The 22,418-nt window shown below is 49.8% G+C and overlaps 1 protein-coding gene and 1 non-coding gene across 2 annotated transcripts in view; both read right to left on the bottom strand.

Moving 5' to 3' along the window:
* The window catches only part of OXSR1 (oxidative stress responsive kinase 1), a 100,345-nt gene that overhangs the window by 40,395 nt on the left and 37,532 nt on the right, over positions 1-22,418 (bottom strand). The window contains exons 4-5 of the mRNA XM_062216207.1: positions 14,702-14,843; positions 842-897 (exon numbers count right to left, since the gene is read on the bottom strand). Of these exons, the coding sequence (XP_062072191.1) occupies positions 842-897; positions 14,702-14,843 (198 nt within the window). The remainder of the gene's footprint in view (positions 1-841; positions 898-14,701; positions 14,844-22,418) is intronic.
* LOC133753032 (small nucleolar RNA U13) lies at positions 14,439-14,541 on the bottom strand. Its single transcript, XR_009865020.1, has one exon. It is a non-coding gene; the product is annotated as a small nucleolar RNA U13 (small nucleolar RNA).

Raw genomic sequence — 22,418 nt, forward strand, 5'->3', positions numbered from 1 at the left:
GCACTGTTACCTTACAACCGTATCGTGGGTGTTATTGTTCTGGGTTTGTTATTATTATCTTACAACCATCGTCTGGGTTTTGTTGTTGTTCACTGCATACCAGGGGTTCGAAATTGTGAGCCCTAGTGGACAGAATACTATAAAGAGCTGTGTAGCCTGCTGCTGGGGGCCGTGCTCTGGTAAGGAGTGTTGGCCCGACAGTTTGCCAGTCCCAATCAGCTGCCTTGCCTCTCATTTTCAATAAACTTCACGTGTGACTGCCACTGGTTCTGTAATCTTCTCTAGTTCAACACCTTCACCAGTGGTGGCCAAGTGTAACAGGTGCACAATGAGTCGTCTCTCCTGCCAGTCAGCACAAAAATAAAATAACAAGCACTGTCTTCCCTCAAGGACATGAAGATGCTTGTCTAAATCACCTTCTAAAAGGGGAGGAAATCATTTAAGATTTGTGAGGCTTACAGACCCGAGTGTCCTACACCGGAGAGGAAGCTGATCTGACTGAGGCGTCCCAGCCTGGACTCCAGCTCGCGACCCTGCGGTGCTGCCACCGAGCCAGCACACGTCCGCTCCTCAGGTGCTCTCCTGACACCGGGCACGCCCCCAAGCACAGACGCAGCCTCGCTCACTACCTCTCTCGCACAGGAAAGCACAGAGTGACAGGAGAACCCACAGAAGACCTTAACGCTGGAAGGTAAAGAGCGATGACCAGCAAACGTAAGATCAGGACTGGAGGGCGACTGGAGGAAGCCCTGAGTCGGCAGGGACGAGCCAGCACTGGGCGCTTGGTTCGAGGGAAGCAGCGGGCTCCTCCAGTGCGGCAAAACCCACCAACACCAATTACCTGCGATCTGTACTGATCCATCTTCTCCAAGAAGAATATTTCCAGCTTTCACATCTCTTTAAGAAAAAAAAGTTACATATTAAAAACACCTATTATGTACAATATAATTTAGTTGCTTACTAAGTTTATAGAACATGAATAGTATTTAACCATTCCTTTTTGTTTTAAAAGATATTAAGACCAACAGTTAAAATGTTAAAATTTTTGGTCACTTGAAAAGTTTATAGAAACATAACATGACTATATGTTTGTTTTGGTGCAAAAACATTTTGAAATCTACACATAGTAGTTTATAATACACATGTCCATGGACTTCTTTAAGAACACTTGTACATATGGATTTCAAAATTCTTGTATCAAAATAAACTTATAATTCTATGTTCCATGAACTCTGAGGAACTTTCACTTAAAATCCAAACAATTAACAGAAAGCGACACTAAGGTATAAATCTCACTGTAATATCTAGAAAACCCAAGATGATTCTACATTCTTGATTAGGATGACAGTAGCTGACAGGTGTCATCTCAGCTGCTATAAATCTATTCTACACTTTAAAATACACTGACTGTTTTCTGTATCAACTAAACACTAAAAAACATCAAACTGCTTGCTCCCTGCTGCCCCAACTCCCACACCTCACCTAACTGATCAGAAAAAAACTTTAATTGGCATTTGAATGTCACAGTGAGTGTGTCTCTTTCTCTCTCTCTCTCTCTCTCTCTCTCTCTCTCACACACACACACACACACACACACACACCCCTAGGAGCAGCCAGGTTTCAAACCAGCACTTATATGGGATGCTGGTGCTTCAGGCCAGGGTGTTAACCTACTGTGCCACAGCGCGGCCCCAAGTTTAGTACTATTTCAATTGTTATCAGCTGGATTATCAAATATGTATTTATGACATATCTGGACACATCTCCCAACAAAAATGACATACCATTCATTCAATCTACAACCTATTTTTCCATGCAGTGATACTAACAGTGTGGTGGTAGTAGCATTGGTAGCAGTAGTGGTAGCAGTATCTGAACACAGAAAAATTTCTAAGAGTAGCAAATCTGTTTCTTCATAACCTAGAAAAATTCTCACAATGTACAAGGATTCTACTGCAACACTGTTTAATAAAACATGGTAACAATATAGGAAAACAACAATGGTAGAAAGGTTAAATTCATAGCTAAATCCAAGAACTAGAACAATCAACATGTTGTGACAAGACACACTAACAACTACAGTTAAGTAAACAAACCAAATAGGAAGGCAGTGTATTTTATGACAAAACTAATGTAATAGGGCCAGAGCTGTGGCGTAGCAGGTAAAGCCGCCGCCTGCAGTGCCACCATCCCATATGGGTGCCAGTTCGAGTCGCAGCTGCTCCACTTCCCATCCAGCTCTCTGCTATGGCCTGGGAAAGCAGTAAAGATGGCCCGAGTCTTTAGGCCCCTGCACCCTCGTGGGAGACCCGGAAGAAGCTCTGGGCTTCGGACCGGCGCAGCTCCAGGCTGCTGCAGCCCTCTGGGAAGTGAACCAGCAGATGGAAGACCTCTCTCGGTAAGTCTGCCTTTCAAATAAATAAATACATGTTTTTAAAAAACTGATGTTCTACAAACACACCCCGTTCTACACTCATATATACCTACCAGAGAGCAAGGAAAACTTCCTTTTATACAAATGGATGGGGCCAGCTCTCTGCTACATCCTGGGAAAGCAGTACAAGATGGCCCAAGTCCTTGGCCCTCTGCACCCACGTGGGAGACCTGGAAAAAGCTCTGGGCTCCTGGCTTCAGATCAGCCAGCTTGCAGCCATCCGGGGAGTGAACCAGTGGATACAAGACCTCTCTCTCTGTCTCTGCTCTCTGTAACTCTGTCTTTCAAATAAATCAATCTTGGGAAGGGGAGGGCAGGGGAGGGGAGGGAAATGGACGGGATCAAAGTTAAGGGAGTAATTTAAGTATCTTTCTGGAATGTACTCACGTGGTCATTTTGTAATTAAAACAAAAAGAAAGGCAGTCTTCGAGCTCAACAGGAGAGAGAAGCAAGGCCAGCTGGGGGAAAGGCCTTGTTTGCTGTGGACAGAGGCCAGTGAAATGCACACTTCGTCCTCTCTGGTCCCCTTTCCCTCTACCTTTAGATGGCACAGGCTTGGCCAGGCCAAAGCCAAGTGCCAGGAACTCCACCCGGATCTCCCACGTGGATGGTAGAGGCCTAAGCACTTGGGCCAACTTTGCTGCCTTCCAGGATGACTGGAAGTAGAGCAGCCAGGATTGGGACTCAAATCAGCACTCACACTGGATGCTGGCTTAACACAAGGTGCCACAACACTGGCCCAGGCTGTTTTAACTGCTTCTGACTGGCTGGCTATGAACTGGCCCCTCGTCGGGCTCAATGAATGACAGATGGCATCCCAGGCTCCTGGCTGCAGCCTGGCCCAGCACTGCCGTCTGGGGAGTGACCGGCAGACGGAAGCTCACTCTCCTAACAGCTGTGTGTAGGTACAGCAGAGGGGACTTTTCAGCGGAACCGCTCCTCTGACGGAGAAGGATCCCCGGCTGCCACGCTCTTCCATTCTCTCAGCAGGGTCTTTTCCCCCAGTTTAACTTAAATTTTCTAAAATTGTTTCAGAGTTTGGTATTTTCAGTTTAGCTCTGAAGAAAATTAATTTAGAGCCGGAGCCACGGCTCACTTGGCTAATCCTCCGCCTACGGCGCCGGCACCCTGGGTTCTAGTCCCGGTCGGGGCGCCGGATTCTGTCCCGGTTGCTCCTCTTCCAGGCCAGCTCTCTGCTGTGGCCTGGGAGGGCAGTGGAGGATGGCCCAAGTCCTTGGGCCCTGCACCTGCATGGGAGACCAGGAGGAAGCACCTGGCTCCTGGCTTCAGATCGGCACAGCGCTGACCGTAGCAGCCATTTGGGGGGTGAACCAACGGAAGGAAGACCTTTCTCTCTGTCTCTCTCTCTCTCTCTCTAACTCTGCCTGTCAAAAATAAATAAATAAAATTAATTTATCTAACACCCTTTCATGAGATTTTGCTAGAAAATCATTACATGCTCCTTACACAGGTCTATAAAAATGGCCTCTAATTTTTTTCATGTATAATTTAGTTGCCCAAGTTTCTTAAACAAAAGGACTGTCTTTCACTATGGAGACCACTCAGTACGGCAAAACCATTTCTGAGTGGTGACACAACAGGTAGTGGAGACGGTAAGAACTTCAGAAAAAAGCAAGCCGGGTGGAGGGTCTGCTCTGGTACCACCGGATTAGAGCGAGTTTCACATGAGCTAAGCCTGTTTCCGCTGTCTGGATGACACAGGTCTCCACTCCTGTCTTGAGGAGCTGGTGGTGAAGCTCCCAGGAGCACCAGGTTTGGACAGAATTTATGAGGCCTCCCTACCTCCCAGTAAGATCACTAACAAGTTCCACGGATTTGGGGTTATGCCAGCCATATCCTCAAATTTCTTTATTGAGGATTGTAGGTGTGTTTACTTAAGAAATGAAAAAAGACAAGATTATGAGACAAATATTTGAAGGCAGTACACTCCAGCCAACTGTTATCAGCTGGTGTTTCTAAAAGTCCAGAATACTTTGAACCTGATTCACAGACTTGGGAATTTTCAACACGGTCTAACTACTTACTCAAAGACAGAGACACGAAAACTTGAGGAAACCTTACAAACTTTTTTCACCATGGACTTAAAGAGTAATACTGGGAGGGGCCGGTGCTCTGGCGCAACAGGTTAATCCTCCGCCTATGGCGCCAGCATCCCATATGGGCACCGGTTCTAGTCCAGGTTGCTCCTCTTGCAGTCCAGCTCTCTGCTGTGGCCCGGGAGTGCAGTGGAGGATGGCCCAAGTGCTTGGGCCCTGCATCCGCATGGGAGACCAGGAAGAAGCACCTGGCTCCTGGCTTCGGATCGGCGCAGCTCTGGCCATTGCAGCCAGTTGGGGAATGAGCCAACAGAAGGAAGGCCTCTCTGTCTCCCTCCCACTGTCTGTAACTATCTCTCAAATAAAATCCTAAAATAATAATAATAATAATACTAGGGTTGGTGCTGTGACATAGTGGGTAAAGCTGCTACCTGTGACACCAGCATCCCACACGTGTCCCAGCTGCTCTAATTCCAATCCACTCCCCTGCTAATGTGCCTGCAAAGGCAGTGGAGGCCCCTGCCACACACGTAGGAGACCTGCAAGGGGCTCCTGGCTTTGTCCTGGCCCAACACTGGCTGTCGCAGCTACCTAGAGGAGGGAACAGCAGACGGAGGATCTCTAATTCTGACTTGCAAATAAATAAATAAATCCTTAAAAAGAAAAGACCAATATTTAGGAGGATTAACTGGAAATCAGGGTTCGACAGAAAACTTAAGACAACTTGCCATACATTCTTCTCACTTAACATTTTAGCTATCTAACACATGCTCTGAGTATACCATCAAGTTCTGTGTGTGTGTGTTTAAGATTTATTTATTTATTTGAGAGGTAGAGTTACAGACACACAGAGAGAGGCCTTCCATCTGCTGGTTCACTCCCCAAATGACCGCACCCGGCCAGATATGAGCTGATCTGAAGCCAGGAGCCAGGAGCTTCTTCCAAGACTCCCACACTGGTACAGGGGCCCAAGCTCTTGGGCCATCCTCCACTGCTTTTCCAGGCCATAGCAGAGAGCCGGGTTGGAAGAGGGGCAGCCAGGACAAGCACCAGTGCCCATATGGGATTCCGACGCTGCAGGCAGAGGCTTAACCTACTACGCCACAGCGCCAGCCATACCATCAAGTTTAACAAATATTTTTTTAAAAAATCACATAAATGATACTAAAAGCTAACTTTATATTTGTTTTATATGTTTAAATAGTTGCAACGGCTTAAAAATGACAATTTAAAATGTTGCTCGTAATACGGTTTTGTCTGCTAAATTCTCAACATTTTGTAATCTGTTTTATCTCTTTGTACACGCTTTGTCCCTGCCATGTTTCAGTCCATCACCCAGTTCTGCTGCTGAAATCGCACAACTGTGAAGGCTTTGCCTTTGCTTCTGGTCACTGCCGTTCAGTTCTGCACTGAGTATCTCAAGTCCTGTGGAAAGATGGCACTTCTTCCTTTAAGATGCATCTATTTATTTGAAAGTCAGAGTTACAGAGAGAAAGAAGGAGAGGCGGGGAGAGAGAGAGGCGAAGAGAGAAAGGCAGGGGGAGAGAGAGGGAGGGAGAGAGAGAGAGGGAGAGAGGGAGAGAGGGAGAGAGAGGGAGAGAGAGGGGGAGAGGGGGAGAGAGGGGGGGAGAAGGGGAGAGGGAGGGAGAGAGGGAGTGAGGGAGAGAGGGGGAGAGAGGGGGAGAGGGAGGGAGAGGGGGGAGAGGGGGAGAGGGAGGAAGAGAGAGGGAGAGAGGGGGGGAGAGGGGAGAGAGGGAGAGAGGGGGAGAGGGAGGGAGAGAGGGGGAGAGGGAGAGAGGGGGAGAGAGGGGGAGAGAGGGGGAGAGGGAGGGAGAGAGGGGGAGAGGGAGGAAGAGGGGGGAGAGAGGCAGAGAGAGGCAGAGAGAGGGAGGGAGGGGGGAGGGGAAGGGGAGGGGAGGAGAAGGGGAGGGGAGGGGAGGGGAGGGGAGGAGAAGGGGAGGGGAGGGGAGGGGAGGGGGAGGGGAGGAGGGAGGAGGGAGGGGGAGGGGAATTAATCAGAAGGCCTGCTCAAAACGCAGCCTACTGAAGACGGACGACTGTACTGAGGACAGGTTATGTCTCCTCACTTAGGAAAGCCACGAGCTCGCCAAGTGTTACTTGAGTGGGTAATCCATACACATGGCTGTAAACATTCAAACAGTGTGGAGCGGTGCCATGACAGCGTGGGTGAAACCACTGCCTGCGGCACTGGCATCCCCATGGCTGCCACTCGGAGTCCCGGCTGCCCCACTGTGGGTCCAGCTCCTCGCTGTGGCCTTGGAAAGCGGTGGAGGACGGCCCACGTGCCCGGGCCTGTGCCACCCACCCGGGAGACCTGGAGGCAGCTCCTGGCTCCTGACTTCGGCCCGGTCATTGCAGCCATGTGGGAGTGAGTCAGCTGATGGAAGATGCACCCCTTTCTTTCTCTCTGCCCCTGTGTTCCTATGGCTTTCACATAAATAACTAAATCTTTAAAAAGAATTCAAACAGCCGTTTGATACCAGAAGTGCCAAGCGAGGAACGGGATCCGTGAGAAGCCATGAGGAGCGCCCAGGGTCTCTGCCGGATAAAGACACAACAGTCTGTCTTCACACTGCAGGACAACTGACCTGCAGGGAGGTGGGGAGGAAGGGCTGGGCGCTGGCACGGTGGCTCACACCGCTTAGGACGCCACACGCCATGCTGCAGTGCCTGCGTCACGTCCCAGCACCTTGCGGATGCCACCCTGGGAGGCAGCAGGCGCCGGCCCACTGCACGGCAGAGTTCTCCAGTTCCTGGCTCCTGGTCTGGCCTGGTCTGGCCGGGCTGTTGTGGGCATTTGGGAAGGGAACTAGTAGATGCAAGATCTCTGTCTATGTCGCTCTCTACTTCTCTCTCTTTCAAATAAATAAAAACAGAAAGTTTTAAGAAGCTGTAACTAATGCCTGGAAACAACACAATCGCCAAAGAACTCTCTCGCTCTGCGGCCGAGTGCGAAGCGCCCAGCAAGCCCACCAGTCACACCTCCCGCCCACTCCGCATCAGCAAGCGCAGTGAGCTTTGTGCTTCTCTGCTTAATGCCATATCTTACAGGGCACTGTTGCCCCGCAGTTACACACCCCTCCTAAAATTAGAGGACATGCCCGACTTTGGCATCAGTATAGCACACAAGCTTCTTCCCCTAACATTTTTATTACTCATCAGTAGGCACAGTTTATGGAAAACCTGAAAGCAAGGCCAGGAGAAGCAATGAATCCACACCAAAGCTAGAAGTACACACAAACTACGTTCAGGAACCTTAAACCGACTTAAAATAACCAACATTTCTGTGACAGCTGACCGCTCTGGGTTGTAGATAAACACTTCAGGGGAAGGCTAAGCCTCTGCCTGTGCCTTCAGCATCCCGTTAGGGCGATGATTCGTGTCCCAGCTGCTTCTCTTCCAATCCAGCTCTCTGCTATGGCCTGGAAAAGCAGCAGAAGATGGCCCAAGTGCTTGGGCCCTTGCACCGCCTGGGAGACCTGGAGGAAGCTCCTGGCTCCTGGCTTCGGATTGGTTCAGCCTTGGCCGCTGTGGCCATTTGGGGAGTGAACCAGCGGATGGAAGATCTCTCTCTCTGTGTCCCTTTCTAACTCTACCTCTCAAACAAAAAAATAAAATCTTTAAAAAAAGAAGAGAGAGAGAGAGAGAATTGACACCAATAAAAAGAAACAGAACTCCTTCGGTCCGATTTACAGATCTGGCCGTCGTGACCAAACCTCTGAAAGCTGAGAGCCAAGGGGAAACCCTGCATGGTGAAGGGAAATTACCTGCCCCGCTCCACTGGCCAACACACAGACCGCGCTGGGACAACGGACTTCACGATACGGACTGGCAAAACCCACGGAACACCTCTCTGCGCCACGAAAGCAGGTTTCTGCGCGGCCTCGTTTAAGTGTCAGTCTATCTCAGACGTGGTTCCTGCTTCCGTCTTAACAGTGGTCCAGTCTGGGCTGCTCCTGAGACTTACGGGGAGCTGTTAAACTCGCTGTGGCTGGCGTTGTGGCGTGGCGGTACGCACCACCTGCAGCGAGGCCGACATCCCATAGGGTGCCAGTTCAAGTCCCACCTGCTCCACCTACGATCCAGTTCCCAGCTAGTATGCCTGGGAAAACAGCAGGTGACAGCCCAAGTACTTGAGATGGCCCAAGTACTGGGAGACCTAGATGAAGATCCAGCCTCCTGGCTCTGGCCTGGCCAGCCCCAACTACTGTGGCCATCTGGGGAGTGAAACAGCAGATGGAAGCTCTCTCTCTCTGTAACTATGACTTTCAAATAAACAAACAAGTAAATCTTTGAAGAAATGAAGACTTTTTCAGACAACAAATTAAGGAACTCTGTAGTCAGTACACCTGCTTGCAAGAAGTGTTAAAAGACACAGAAGGAAAATGACAGCTATCAGCTACTCGCGTCACATAAAGAGAGAGCATTAAGAGGAGTTCAGTGATTCATATGAAATTCAGGCACAAAAAAGTGCAGACACTACTTTGTATGACTGCTAACATTAGCAGACCATTTAGCTAAATGAGTGCCATTCCTTTCAAAGTTACCCGAGGGGCTGCCATTTAGAAAGCATTAGCTTGACACAATGTCACTGCTAAAACCACCTTTGAAATCCCCATTCCGACCGCCCTCAGAGCCAGCTTTACAAGCCATCACAATCTCTTCTTTACAACCCATTCTGTAAGCCTAAGCAAAGCTTAACCTAAGAGCACATTATCTTCACCTGCAAAGTGAAATTAATAATAGCAATATGTAAGTTGAGTTCTTATTTGGAATTTAACTTTAATAATACAAAATGTAGGGCCCAGGGCCATGGCACAGCGGGTAAAGCCACTGCACCACCTGCATCCCATACGGGCACCAGTTTGAATCCCGGCTGCTCCACTTCTGGGAGACCCAGAGGAAGCTCCTTGCTCCTGGCTTTGGATTGGTCCAACTCTGGCCATTGCAGCCACATGGGGAGTGAACCAGTGGATGGAAGACCTCTCTCTCTCTCTCTCTCTCTCTCTGTCCCTCCCTTTATATAAAACTCTACCTTTCAAATAAATACATATTTTAAAAAATACAAAATGTAAATATAAAAACATTTGTCTTCACATATTTAAAAAACTTTAGATCGAGCAAAAATGTATTTATTCTTAGGACAATTCCCAGAACAGAAAACACACACGGAAGAGCAGGCCTTCCAGCTACAGCTGAGTGAGGCAAACCTGCCCCCTTAAAAGCAACGCTGAAGCTGGACACGCCCGGTGAACCTGCCACTGCAGTGACCTGGAAACCAGCCTGCGGACGTCTGCGCCCGAGCCGCTGCTGCCCACCAGCTAAGAGCAGCAGCCTCCGTGCCGGCTCAGCCCGCCCAGGGTGTGCGCAGGCTCCGCCAGGTGCAGACACCAGCGTGGCTGGCAGCTTTTCTGCCAGGCAGAAGGGGCCCATGTGATGAGACTGGTGGGCAACAGCTGGACCCAGCGACAGTCAGGGCCGGGACTCTGAAGGGTGGCCACAGGAGGGCCAGCAGCGGCTCTGCGAGACTGTGGCCGCAGTCCAGACGCAGACACACGGCCCACACTAGGAGGCCGTGCAGTTTCCGCCCCGGCACCTGAGGATGCAGAGTGAGCCCAGTAAACACAGAAAGCCCAAAGCGAGACGGGAGCAGAGCCTGAACACACTCACGTCTACACCCACAGACAGATCCACTGATGGGGCACAGAGCCTTGCAGGCTCCCGCTGTGTGGCTGTGTGATCACCACCTCTGCCACTCCCTGGCTGACTACCAAGCCATAGACACAGGGAGCCCCCAAGGAAACCAACTTAAAACTATAAAAAGCCAGCATTTGCTCAAAAAAAAGCAACAACCCTAAGCCTGCTCTCTGGCAGTCTTGCTGAGTGCCAGCAGGGGGCCCCGCTCCCAACTCCATGCTTGGAGACGCAGGTGGGCCCCTAACCCAGAACAGTGGCGGCGATGAGAGCAGACTGGGGAACTTGACCCTCTGCTCCCCTCAGTGCAGCAGGCAGATTCACACGGCCACACTAGGAGCACAGCTGGCATCTCCCAGACCCCTGGGGAGCACTTACGGTCCCACCTCCCACCCTCCCCAGCAGCATCAGGCCCACAGAAGTACACTCCACTCCCACAGGTGGCATCCGCAGGAACTGAACGGCAGCCCCAGCAGTACCATGCAAAGAACAAAAACAATACAGCCAGGACTCCAACACCCAAATTGTGGTTGGAAGCATAGCCCCAAAGGTACGCCAGAACTACACACAAAACTTAAACAGGGCACAGTCTGCTAACATAATATTCAAGACATACAAGCTACAGTAAATTAACTGATGCCAATACAGGATGAACCCAGTGTTGGAACCACCTGGCTGCCTTCCTGTATCAGTGCCAGTTCACGTCCCCTCGCTGCTCCACTTCAAACCCAGCTCCCTAACAATGCACCTGGGAAAACGGGAGGACAGCAAGTATCAGGGCCCCCCCACGCACGTGGAGGATCTGGATGGAGCTCCAGGCTTCTGGCTTAAGCCTGGTCCAGCCCTGGCTGTTGCAGCCACTTGGGGAATGAACCAATGGATGGAAGAGACATTTCTCCCCTCCTCCCCCTCCTCTATCACTCTGCTTTTCAAAGAAACAAATAAATCTATTAAAAAAAAAAAAAAAGCAGAGGGGGGCAGCACTGTGGCACAGCCGCAGTGCAGGCATCCCATGAGCACCGGTTCTAGTCCTGGCTGCTCCACTTCCGATCCAGCTCCCTGTTAACGTGCCTGGGAAAGCTGTGGATGACAGATGGCCCAAGTGCTTACCGCCCCTGCCACCCACATGGAAATCCGGATGGAGTTCCAGGCTCCTGGCTTTGACCTGGTCCAGCCCTGGCCATTGCAGCCATTTGGGGAGTAAAAGAGCAAAGAGAAGATCTCTCTCTCTCTTTCTCAGTAACTATCTTTCAAATAAATAAGTAAGTCTTTTTTAAAAAAATAAAAATAAAAATTGGGGCCAGTGCTGTGGCATAACAAGTAAAGGCACCACCTGCAGTCCCGGCATCCTATATGGGGAATCCCAGTAGCTCCATTTCCTATCTAGCTCCCTGCTAATGTGCCTGGGAAAGCAGCAGAGGATAGTCCAAGTTCTTGGGCCCCTGCCCCCCACACAGGAGACCTGGAAGAAACTCCAGGATCTTGCCTTCGGATTGTCCCAGCTCCAGCCATTGCAGGCATTTGGGGAGTGAACCCAGTGGATGGAGGACCTCTCTCTACTTCTGCCTTTCTGTAACTCTACCTTGGGGAGGGGAGGGGAGGGGAGGAGAGGGGAGAGGAGGGGAGGAGAGGGGAGGAGAGGGGAGGAGAGGGGAGGGGAGGAGAGGAGAGGGGAGGGGAGGGGAGGGGAGGGGAGGGGAGGGGAGGGAGGGAGGAAGGAAGGAAGGAGGGAGGGAGGGAGGGAAGGAGGGAGGGAGGGAGAGAGGGAAGGAAGGAAGGAAGGAAGGGGGGAAGGAAGGAAGGAGGGAGGGAGGGAGGGAGGGAGGGAAGGAAGGAGGGAAGGAAGGAAGGAGGGAGGGAAGGAAGGAAGGAAAAAAGGTCTCCTATGTGGGATACCTTGAGGCGGCTTCTAGCTCCTGGCTTCAGATCAGCCCAGCTTCAGCCATTGCGACCGGTTGGGGAGTGAACCAGCGGATGGAAGATCTGTGTGTGTGTGTGTGTGTGTATGTAACTCTGACTTTCAAGTAAGTAAATAAATCTTTAAAAAAATAAATAAAAATTAAAATGAAAAATAAAATCAGCCAAGAAACAAATCGGAAAAAATAACCAAACAAGAAAAATACCTGAAACTTTGTAATCTATTAATGGGTTCTGTAGAATAGAGATGACAGGGGCCAGCACTGTGTCACAGTAGATTAAGCCTCCACCGGCAGTGCAAGCATCTCATATGGGTAATCAGTTCGAGCCCCGGCTGCTCCACCTCCAGTCCAGCTCCCTGCTAGTGCACCTGGGAAAGCAGTGGAAGCTGGTCCAAGTGCTTGGGCCCTGCACCCATGTGGGAGACCTGGATGGAGTTCCAGGCTCCTGGCTTCAGCCTGGTCCTGCCCTGGCCATAGAGTCATTTGGGGAATAAACTGTCTCATCCTAACTCTGCCTTTCAAATAAAATAAATCTTTAAAAAATAAACTTTCAACAGTGAATTTTTATATCTAGTAAAAATTTAGAAATGAAAACAAAAAATATTCTCAAATAAACCAAGTCTAGGTGCTAAATACTTCTGGATAACACAGACCCATTACTATCTGAACTCCTGCCATCGGCACTGAATAGTTAAAGACAGCCAGAAACACCTGAACTACAAAATGTTAAAAAGCTCTTACAATGCTATACTGGGGCCGTCATTGTGGTGTAGCAGGTAAAACCATTGTCTGCAATGCTGGCATCCCATCTGGGCACTGGTTAGAGTCCTGGCTGTTCTACTTTGGATCCAGTTCCCCGGTTACAGCCTGGCAAAAGCAGCAGAAAATGGCCCAAGTGGCTGGGCCCTGCCACCTTCCTGGCCCAGCCCTGGCTGTTGTGGCAATCTGGGAAGTCAACCAGTGGACTGAAGACCTCTCTTTGTCTCTCCCTCTCTTTGTGACTTTCAAATAAATACATACATCTGTTTTTTAAAAATGCTATAGTATTTATTTAAAACAAAAAAAAGAGCTTTAATAAAAAATGTTATTTTACAAAGAGCTTTTTTTTTTTTTAAGATTTATTTATTTGAAAGGCAGAGTTACAGAGAGAGGTAGCAACAGGGAGAAAGAAGTCTTCCATCTGCTGGTTCACTCCGTGAATGGTTGCAATGGGTAGAGCTGAGCTGATCTGAAACTAGGAGCCAGGAGCTTCCTCCGGGTTTCCCAGGTGGGTGCAGGGGCCCAAGCACGTGGGCCATAATCCACTGCCTTCCCAGGCACATTAGCAGGGAGCTGAATCAATAGTGGAGTAGCCAGGACTCGAACTGGCACCCATATGGGATGCTGGTGCTGCAGGTCAGGGCTTTAACTCACTGTACCACAACACCAACGCCCAAAGAGCTTTCAATAATCTAGCAAACTACTGAAGATACAATGTAAAATAAGTAAAGCAGGGCCCGGCACTGTGGCATGGCAGGTGAAGCCGCCAGGGGTGCCAGTGTCCCATGTGGGTGCCAGTTTGAGGCTCAGCTGCTCCACTTCCAGTCCGGCTCTCTGCTGTGGTCTGGGAGGGCAGGGGAGGATGGCCCAAGTGCTTGGGCCCCTGCACCCGCATGGGAGACCCAGGAAAGGCTCCTGACTCTGAGCTTCAGCTCTGCCCAGCTCTGGCCATTATGGCTATTTGGGGAGTGAACCAGCAGATGGAAGATATCTCTTTCTCTCTCTCTCTCTGCCTCTATGTAGCGCTGCCTTTCAAATAAATAAATAAATCTTTAAAAGATATTAAGAAAAGCAACAGACAAAATCACATATATAGTATTGTTTTAAATATCAAGTACATGAAAGAACAGAAAGCAATTTTCCAAAATGTCATCAGTGATGGCCTCATGGTAAGAAACTATGAGTTAGGGGCCAGCGCTGTGGTGCAGCAGGTTAAAGCCTTGGTATTCCTTGGGCACCAGTTCAAGTCCCAGCTGCTCCTCTTCCAATTCAGTTCTCTGCTATGGCCTGGGAAAGCAGTGGACGATGGCCCAGGTCCTTGGGCCCTGCACCTGTGTGGGAGACCCAGAAGAAGCTCCTGGCTCCTGGCTTCAGATCAGCTCAGTTCAAGCCGTTGCAGCCATTTAGGGAGTGAACTGGCAGATGGAAGATCTCTGTCCCTCTCTCTCTCTCTGTAACTCTTTCAAATAAATAAATCTTTAAAAAAAGATATAATAAGAAACTGAATTTTTTCTGTTTATGAATTTTCCAATTTTACTAAATCACTTGTTATTTTTTCAAAAAAGGTAATGTGCTGATATTGTTAACGTCTGGGGGAGGCACAACTCACACAACAGCACAAAACCCCAATCACCATATTTACGAATTACAGAAAGATCTACCTGTTACCTGTCCACTATTTATTAGCTACACAGCTAAAACTCTGGACAGTGCACCGAGACTTGCGGCACAAAGAGCCATGAAAACGCTCAGGCCCCGGGACTGCTGCTGCGCAGAGGGAGCGTCTGCTGAGGTGGCTGAGCACACCCGCCACGTACCGATGGATCTGTCCGTTCTTGTGCAGATACTCCAGCCCTTCCAGGACCTCTCGGAGTATCGTAGCAATGGTGGGCTCGTCCAGGACACCGCTCTTGTGCTCGCCCTTTGCCACAATGTGCTTGATGATATCCAGAACAGAACCTGCAAACGCAAGACACAGGCATGCAGTCCACGTTAATTCAGATCCATCTGGAATCAAAACGTATGTGGACCATTTCACAAACAAACTGTGTAGAAAATAAAGGGGAAAACAGCAAACAGGAGAAAATACAGCAGTTTAAAACTAGTGAGTTATTCTCAACTCTAATCTGGAACAGCAAGTAGCTCGCTAATATCCAAATAACATGTTACACCAGCACGACCTCCTGCAAGAATTCAGAAGGGGTGGATTTGTACCACGCCCAGAGGACACCTAGTTAGAGCACACGCATCAGTAACACTCCGATGTCAGCCACCACAAGCCAGCGTCGGCTTCCTCCCGTGCAGGAACGCAGTACCCGGCATTACAACCCAGAGAAGAAATGCTTGAAAAGTAAAGATCGTACACACATAAACTAACTCAAGGGCTAAAATTATTCTGATAAACTATAAAAACAGAATGAGTAAGGTGAAAGAAAGATGGATATGAAGAGGATAAAATGGCAGTTCTCTTTAAATAACAGCCCAGGTCTACGTATGACGTCCATCCTGCTCCTACTACAGAAGGGGGAGGGAGAACATCTACACAGTGACTAACATCACAGGACGCAGGCACCAACACGATGATAAACGCAAAGTCTGCTGGAGAGTTCAGGACTTCTGGGAGTGCACTGGCCGATTAAAATCAGAGAATAAAACAAAACAACCTTCAATGGAAGAAGGTGCCGAGAAGCCGAGAATGTAACAGACTGCGCTGAACAGATCCCATATCCACCTCCTGGTTCAAGACCAAACGGACCAAGACTACGATAAAATAAACAACTCACACCCACCGCTGACAGCTCCTCCTCCCACGTACTTCTAGCTCACACACGTAGATGAAGACGTGTACTTCCGAATACACAGAAAAACCGCCCTAGATGGACTCCGCAAAACATTTTAGCTCTCGCTTAAAACCCACTGATCTGATGAACCAGGAAAGCAGGTAAGCGACCGGAGACGGCACCAATACTCTGGAAGAGACAGCAGAGAGAGAAGAGGCCAGTGGAGGCCTGGACTTCAGTGCCCGCAGAGCAGGATGCCAATCAGGAAAGGTGACCTTGAGCTGGAGCTTGGGACCGCTCAGAATCCCACACACGGGAAGCGAGAGAAAGGGCGGACAGCTCGGGAGGGTGCACTCAGCTTCTGGATGCTGCTTCCCATTGAGGCCCCTCCAGTGGGAGACGGGGAACAGGGAGGCCTCCGAGTGTAGAGGGCCCGCCCCAACACGCCACTGTTCCAGCTCCCTCCCCCTTGCTGCTGGGATCCACAGCTGCAATGCCCAAGGGACACACTTTGCTGTGCTGACTTCCATCAATCACATACGAATCCCCAGCACGGTGATTATACCAACCAGCCACTTGCTTCATTCAGAGAAATCTGGGCCATGCAAGCATTGCTTAGAAAGAAGACATTCACAGGGCCGGCGCCGCGGCTCACTAGGCTAATCCTCCGCCTGCAGCGCCGGCACACCGGGTTCTAGTCCCATTCGGGGCACTGGATTCTGTCCCGGTTGCCCCTCTTCCAGGCCAGCTCTCTGCTATGGCCCAGGAGTGCAGTGGAGGATGGCCCAAGTGCTTGGGCCTTGCACCCCATGGGAGACCAGGAGAAGCACCTGGCTCCTGCCATCTGATCAGTGCTGTGCGCCGGCCACAGCGTGCCAGCCGTGGCGGCCATTGGAGGGTGAACCAACGGCAAAGGAAGACCTTTCTCTCTTTCTCTCTGTCTCTCTCTCACTATCCACTCTGCCTGTCAAAAAAAAAAAAAAAAAAAAGAAAGAAGACATTCACTAGGGGCCAGCGCTATGGCACAGCGGGTCAGCTGCAGCCTGCAACGCTGACATCCCATTTGGGTGCCAGCTAGAGACCCGGCTGCTCCATGTCTGATCCAGCTGCCTGCTAATATGCCTGGGAAAGCAGAGGAAGATAGCCCCTGCACCCACATGGGAGACTCAGAAGAAGTTCCTGACTCCTGGTTTCAGCCTGCCTACCCTTGGCCTTTATGGCCATTTAGGGAGTGAACCAGCAGATAGAAGACTTTCTCTCCCTCTCTGCCTCTGTCTCCCCTTCTTTGTAGCTTTTTCAAATAAAATAAATAAATATTTTTTAAAAAATGTATGTAGGCGCCATGGCTCACTTGGTTAATCCTCCGCCTGTGGCACCGGCATCCCATAGGGGTACCAGATTCTGTCCCGGTTGCCCCTCTTCCAGGCCAGCTCTCTGTTGTGGCCCGGGAGTGCAGTGGAGGATGGCCCAAGTGCTTGGGCCCTGCACCCCATGGGAGACCAGGATAAGCACCTGGCTCCTGGCTTTGGATCAGTGCAGCGCCAGCTGTAGCGGCCATTTAGGGGGTGAACCAACGGCAAAGGAAGACCTTTCTCTCTGTCTCTCTCTGTCTATAACTCTACCTGTCAAAAAAAAAAAAGTAATGGTTACAAACTATTCACACTGACAAATGAAAAATAAAATTACTTTAAAAAATGTATCTAAAGGGAGAAACTCCTGCTGGGAATTTAAAATTAACATAATTCATTCATCTAGTAAGTCCTACACTGGGTGCCACAGCGAATGAGAAGCCGTGAAATGTGGCTGACTTCAGGGAACTTCCAGTCTGGTACAGCTGCCGAACAGAGCAACAAAGATCTTATATTAGTTCTGTGCTTTTGAAGCTTGAAATCAGAGCTCCTTTTCAAAAATTTAGACAATCTTCATGGATTTCACATCATCCAGTGGTCCACAGAGAACTCAGAGCAGTGTACATGGGGCCGGTGCTGTGGAGTAGTGGATTAAGCTGCTGCCTGCAACTCCACCATCCCATGAAGGCACTGGCTCGAGTCCTGGCTGCTCCACTTCTGATCCAGCTCCCTGCTAATGGCCTGGGAAAAGCAGTGGAAGATGGCCCAAGAATCTGGGCCCCTGCCATCCACCTTGGGAAACCTGGAAGAAGCTCCTGGCTTCGGCCTGGCCCAGCCCCGGCTGTTGCAGCCGTCTGGGAGTAAACCAGCAGATGGAATCTCTCTCTCTGTCTCTGCCTCTCCCTTACTCTATGTAATTCTAACTTTCAAATACATAAAGAAATCTTTTTTTTTTTTTTTTTTTAAAAAAGCAGTGCACATGCCCACTCTGTGTCCCGAGCAGAAGCCCCGTTCCTTGTCCCAAGTCTGCTTAGTTTCACAGGCAGAGAGACCTCCATGCCACGCGGATCCTCATCTTTGACAGACAGACACTGGTCCTACAAAGTCCTCCCTCCTGATCCGGCTGGCTTCCTTGAGACGGTGCCTGAATCCTCCCTCCTCGGGGCTCTTCATGTCAGCTAAGAAAACATGAAGGTGCAATAGACTAGCAAAGGAGGGTGCAGACTACCACCGGGTGATTCAACTAGAATCCAGAGAAGACAAGGACTAACCAGGGCAGGTTCACAGCACGCACAAGAATGCAGCTACGTGCTCAGCACAATCTGGAAGGGACGATCCGTTTCTCACACTCCTAACACGTGAAGGGTGACGAGGAAGCTAGTCAAAGAAGGCAGGCACCCAGTCCTGCAAGAGAGCGGACATGGGCCTAAGAAGCCGCATGTAAAAAGGTGTGTGTAACAAACTGCAGCTCTGGTGAAAGCTTCCCGCTAAAACCCACAACCCCGGGGCGGCGCTATGGCATCGCAGGAAAAGCCTCCGCCTGCGCTGCTGGCATCCACGCGGGCACCCGCTCAAGTCCCAGCTGCTCAACTTCCAATCCAGCTCCCTACTGATGGCCTGGGAGAGCAGCAGAAGATGGCCCGTGTGCTTGGGCCCCTGCGCTCGCGCAGGAGACCCAGAAGAAGCTCCTGGCTCCTGGCTTCGAATCGGCCCAGCTCGGGCTGTTGCAGCCATTTGGGGAGTGAACCAGTGGATAAAAAGCCTCTCTCTCTCTCCCTCTCTCTGTAACTCTGACTCGCAAGTAAATAAATAAATCTTTAAAAAAAAAAAAAAAAAAAAAAGAATGCATCCTGCATGCATTTCTGTTAGCTCTGGTCATTGACTTTTTTTTTTTTTTTTTTTTTTTTTGACAGGCAGAGTGGACAGTGAGAGAGAGACAGAGAGAAAGGTCTTCCTTTTGCCGTTGGTTCACCCTCCAATGGCCGCCACGGCCGGCGCACCACGCTGATCCCAAAGCAGGAGCCAGGAGCTTCTCCTGGTCTCCCATGGGGTGCAGGGCCCAACGACCTGGGCCATCCTCCACTGCACTCCCTGGCCACAGCAGAGAGCTGGCCTGGAAGAGGGGCAACCGGGACAGGATCGGTGCCCCGACCGGGACTAGAACCCGGTGTGCCGGCGCCGCAAGGCAGAGGATTAGCCTGTTGAGCCACGGCACCGGCCCTGGTCATTGACATTTTAAAGTTACTCAAGGGAGTCTCTGCTTACCCGTGAGCCTCCTCCAAAGGTCCTTTTCTCCTCTGTTCCAGCCACGAACCTCCCTTGGTTCTGGCCCACATCACACACCTTCCTTCTGCCACCAGTCCCCCAGCGGGATCACTCTCCCATCCTTCCACTCCCACTTCACCTGCTGACTGGTAGCTTAGTCTTCCGTCTCAGCCGGCTGGCACCTCCAGAAGGGGCCTTTGTTAACGGTACATCTCCCTCCCTCGAGAGGTTCAGGGTCCCCAAGAACTGGCTCTCACAGACTCCACACTTCCGCTTAATTACAACTTTTCTCTATTAGTCATAAGGCCCACGAGAGAAGGAGCAGACAGTCCCACTCACTAACGTGCGTACGTACTTGAGTGGCATTTTAACTGTACTATAAATTCTGACAGTTTCTTCCTATTTCAAAACAAAAACGTGTAAGCTGTTCACTTCTACCTTTTGTTTTCTAAATATTACTTAAATTCGTCAATTTAAATGTTTATTCACCTCATAGCAACAAAAATCAAGATTTGGGGACCGGTGCTGTGACATCCCATCTGGGTGCCGCTCTGGGTCCCGGCTGCTCCACTTCTGACCCAGCTCCATGCTAATGGCCTGGGAAAGCAGTAGAGCACCGCCCATGTGCTTGGGAGGCCAGGAAGAAGCTCCTGGCTCCTGGCTTCGGATCCATCCAGCTCCAGCCACTGCAGCCATCTGGGGAGTGAACCAGAGGATGGGAGACCTTTCTTTCTGCCTCTCCCTCTCTCTGTAATTCTACTTCTCAAATAAATAAATCTTCAAAAAAAATGAGATTTCATTTTCCTAAAGAGTGAAAAAATTTTAACATCTAAAAGGCTTACATGGGCAGTCGGCAAGGCCGGCAAAGATGGAGCTGTGTTGCTGTGGGAGTGCGTTCGTAATTCCTAGGTGGAGAGATGTTGCCACCTGTTTCCAGATCTGAGATCCCCAGCTCAAGGGCATAGTGACCAGGTTATATTGCAGGCAAGGCTACTACTTGCAAATGCACCCCGATGGAGCTCTCGACGGAACCAAGGATGACAGCACCAATTCCAGCTTTGTGACACTGCTTGAAAATTATGCAAAGTGCAGACGGCGGAAGAAAATACAACGATGACCTCATTAGTGTGGTTGTGGCTCTGAGTGGCACCATAGATCCGCCCTGTTCAGCTCTGCGTAGTCCCCCACACTACAGGGGTTATACAGATTCACTTCTTACGATTGCTCTGTAAATTTTACTGACTGGTGTTTCACAATCCAAGTCCCAACCAAAGTTTAAAGAGAAATAAAAACCTGTATATTTAAAAAAAAAAAAAAAAAAAAAAGGCTTACATGTAATGATCATGTTAACTCCTAAAAATATAATTCTATAAAGAATTATGACTAGAACATGTTCTAAATTAAATTACCCTCCAGGAAATTCACTGAGTGCTAGGGTGGAAAAACTGAGTACTGCCCCAGACAACCTGAGACCGGGGGGGGGGGGGGGGGGGGGGGGGGACACCACACACACGACAGGGGACAACACAAAGAGCTGCATCTGAAGGACCCCCCACCAGGCCGCACGTCCAGGAGGATGCGTGCGGTGGGGGCGAGACTCTGCTTAGGAGCCGCAGAACAAAGGACCGGCTAACACAGAACACAGCAAACAATGTATTCTCCCACACTGAAAACCTTACATCAAACATTTTTGTAAATTACAAACTAACAAATTAAGCTATAGGTGATCAATAAGTTAAGACACAGAATCACCTAATGCTCCCGTATCTGTCCACACTGAACGAACCGCACGCGACCACCATCTTGAAGGTGGCTGGTGTTAGCAAGGCCTCCAACCATCACACGCACCGGGCCTGTATAAAGCAATCCAGATCTCCAGTGTGCTGCCCCCGATGGGACGGAAACAAAAAGGAGGTTCTGGCTACGCTGAAGACATCACACAGCAAGCGGTTATGGTTACAGTGCCTACGATCTCCGTGCATCTACCACACGTCAGCCCAGCCATGTTTGTCACTTCATTCACTCCTCAGCACCCTGAGAGGCAGAAAGACACCCAGACAAGTAAAAGGACAAAAGAGCTGACACAGTTCTCCCACTAAAATAAAACTGTGAACAGGAAAGCTGGATTTTAACACAAAGCGTACATTGTTCCTTTCACAGTCTCTGGAGAAGCAAGGTCCCAGTGACAAGCAGTATTAAAACTGCAAACTAAGCAGACATGGATTCTCTTTTGTGTAACTCCACAGGAAATACACATGCAAACAGTGAAAGCAGTGGAGTGATCCAGTCCCCAGTCTTGCCCTGTGACTCAAAGCCATGCCTTGGTAAACTGACAAACTGACCACATAGCATGAGCCCTTGGGCAACCATAACCAAACGTCCAGTCCACACGTGTCAGTCTGTACACTAATTGCCATCAGCAATGCAGGCTGAGCGTCCCTGTTCTGCGATCCAAAATGCTTTTGAGCACCAACATGACATTTAAAAAGCTTTGGACCAGGCCGGCGCCGTGGCTCAACAGGCTAATCCTCCGCCTTGCGGCGCCGGCACCCCGGGGTTCTAGTCCCGGTCGGGGCACTGGATTCTGTCCCGGTTGCCCCTCTTCCAGTCCAGCTCTCTGCTGTGCCCTGGGAAGGCAGTGGAGGATGGCCCAAGTGCTTGGGCCCTGCACCCCATGGGAGACCAGGAGAAGCACCTGGCTCCTGCCTTCGGATCAGTGCGGTGCGCTGGCCACAGCGCACCAGCCGCGGCGGCCATTGGAGGGTGAACCAACGGCAAAAGGAAGAACTTCCTCTCTGTCTCTCTCTCACTGTCCACTCTGCCTGTCAAAAAAAAAAAAAAAAAAAGCTTTGGACCTCTATTTCAGAGTTCAGAGTTTGAATTAGGGTTGCTCAATAAGTAAAGTCCATGTGAATACTCCAAAACCCAAACAACTCTGAAATCTGAAACACTTCTAGCCCAAAGCATCAGATACGGGACCCTCAGCCTGTATTTAAATTTTCTCTAAGGAGAAAGTAGAAGTAAATGCACACATTTTACAGTATAAAGCTTGTAATAACGGTAAAACTAGGAAAAGAGATTCAAGCATAAGATCAGAAGAAGTTTAAAAAGTCTATAATATTAAAGTTGAATTGGAAATA

This window comes from Lepus europaeus, chromosome 2 (genome assembly GCF_033115175.1).
Source record: "Lepus europaeus isolate LE1 chromosome 2, mLepTim1.pri, whole genome shotgun sequence".
Taxonomy (NCBI): Eukaryota; Metazoa; Chordata; class Mammalia; order Lagomorpha; family Leporidae; genus Lepus; species Lepus europaeus.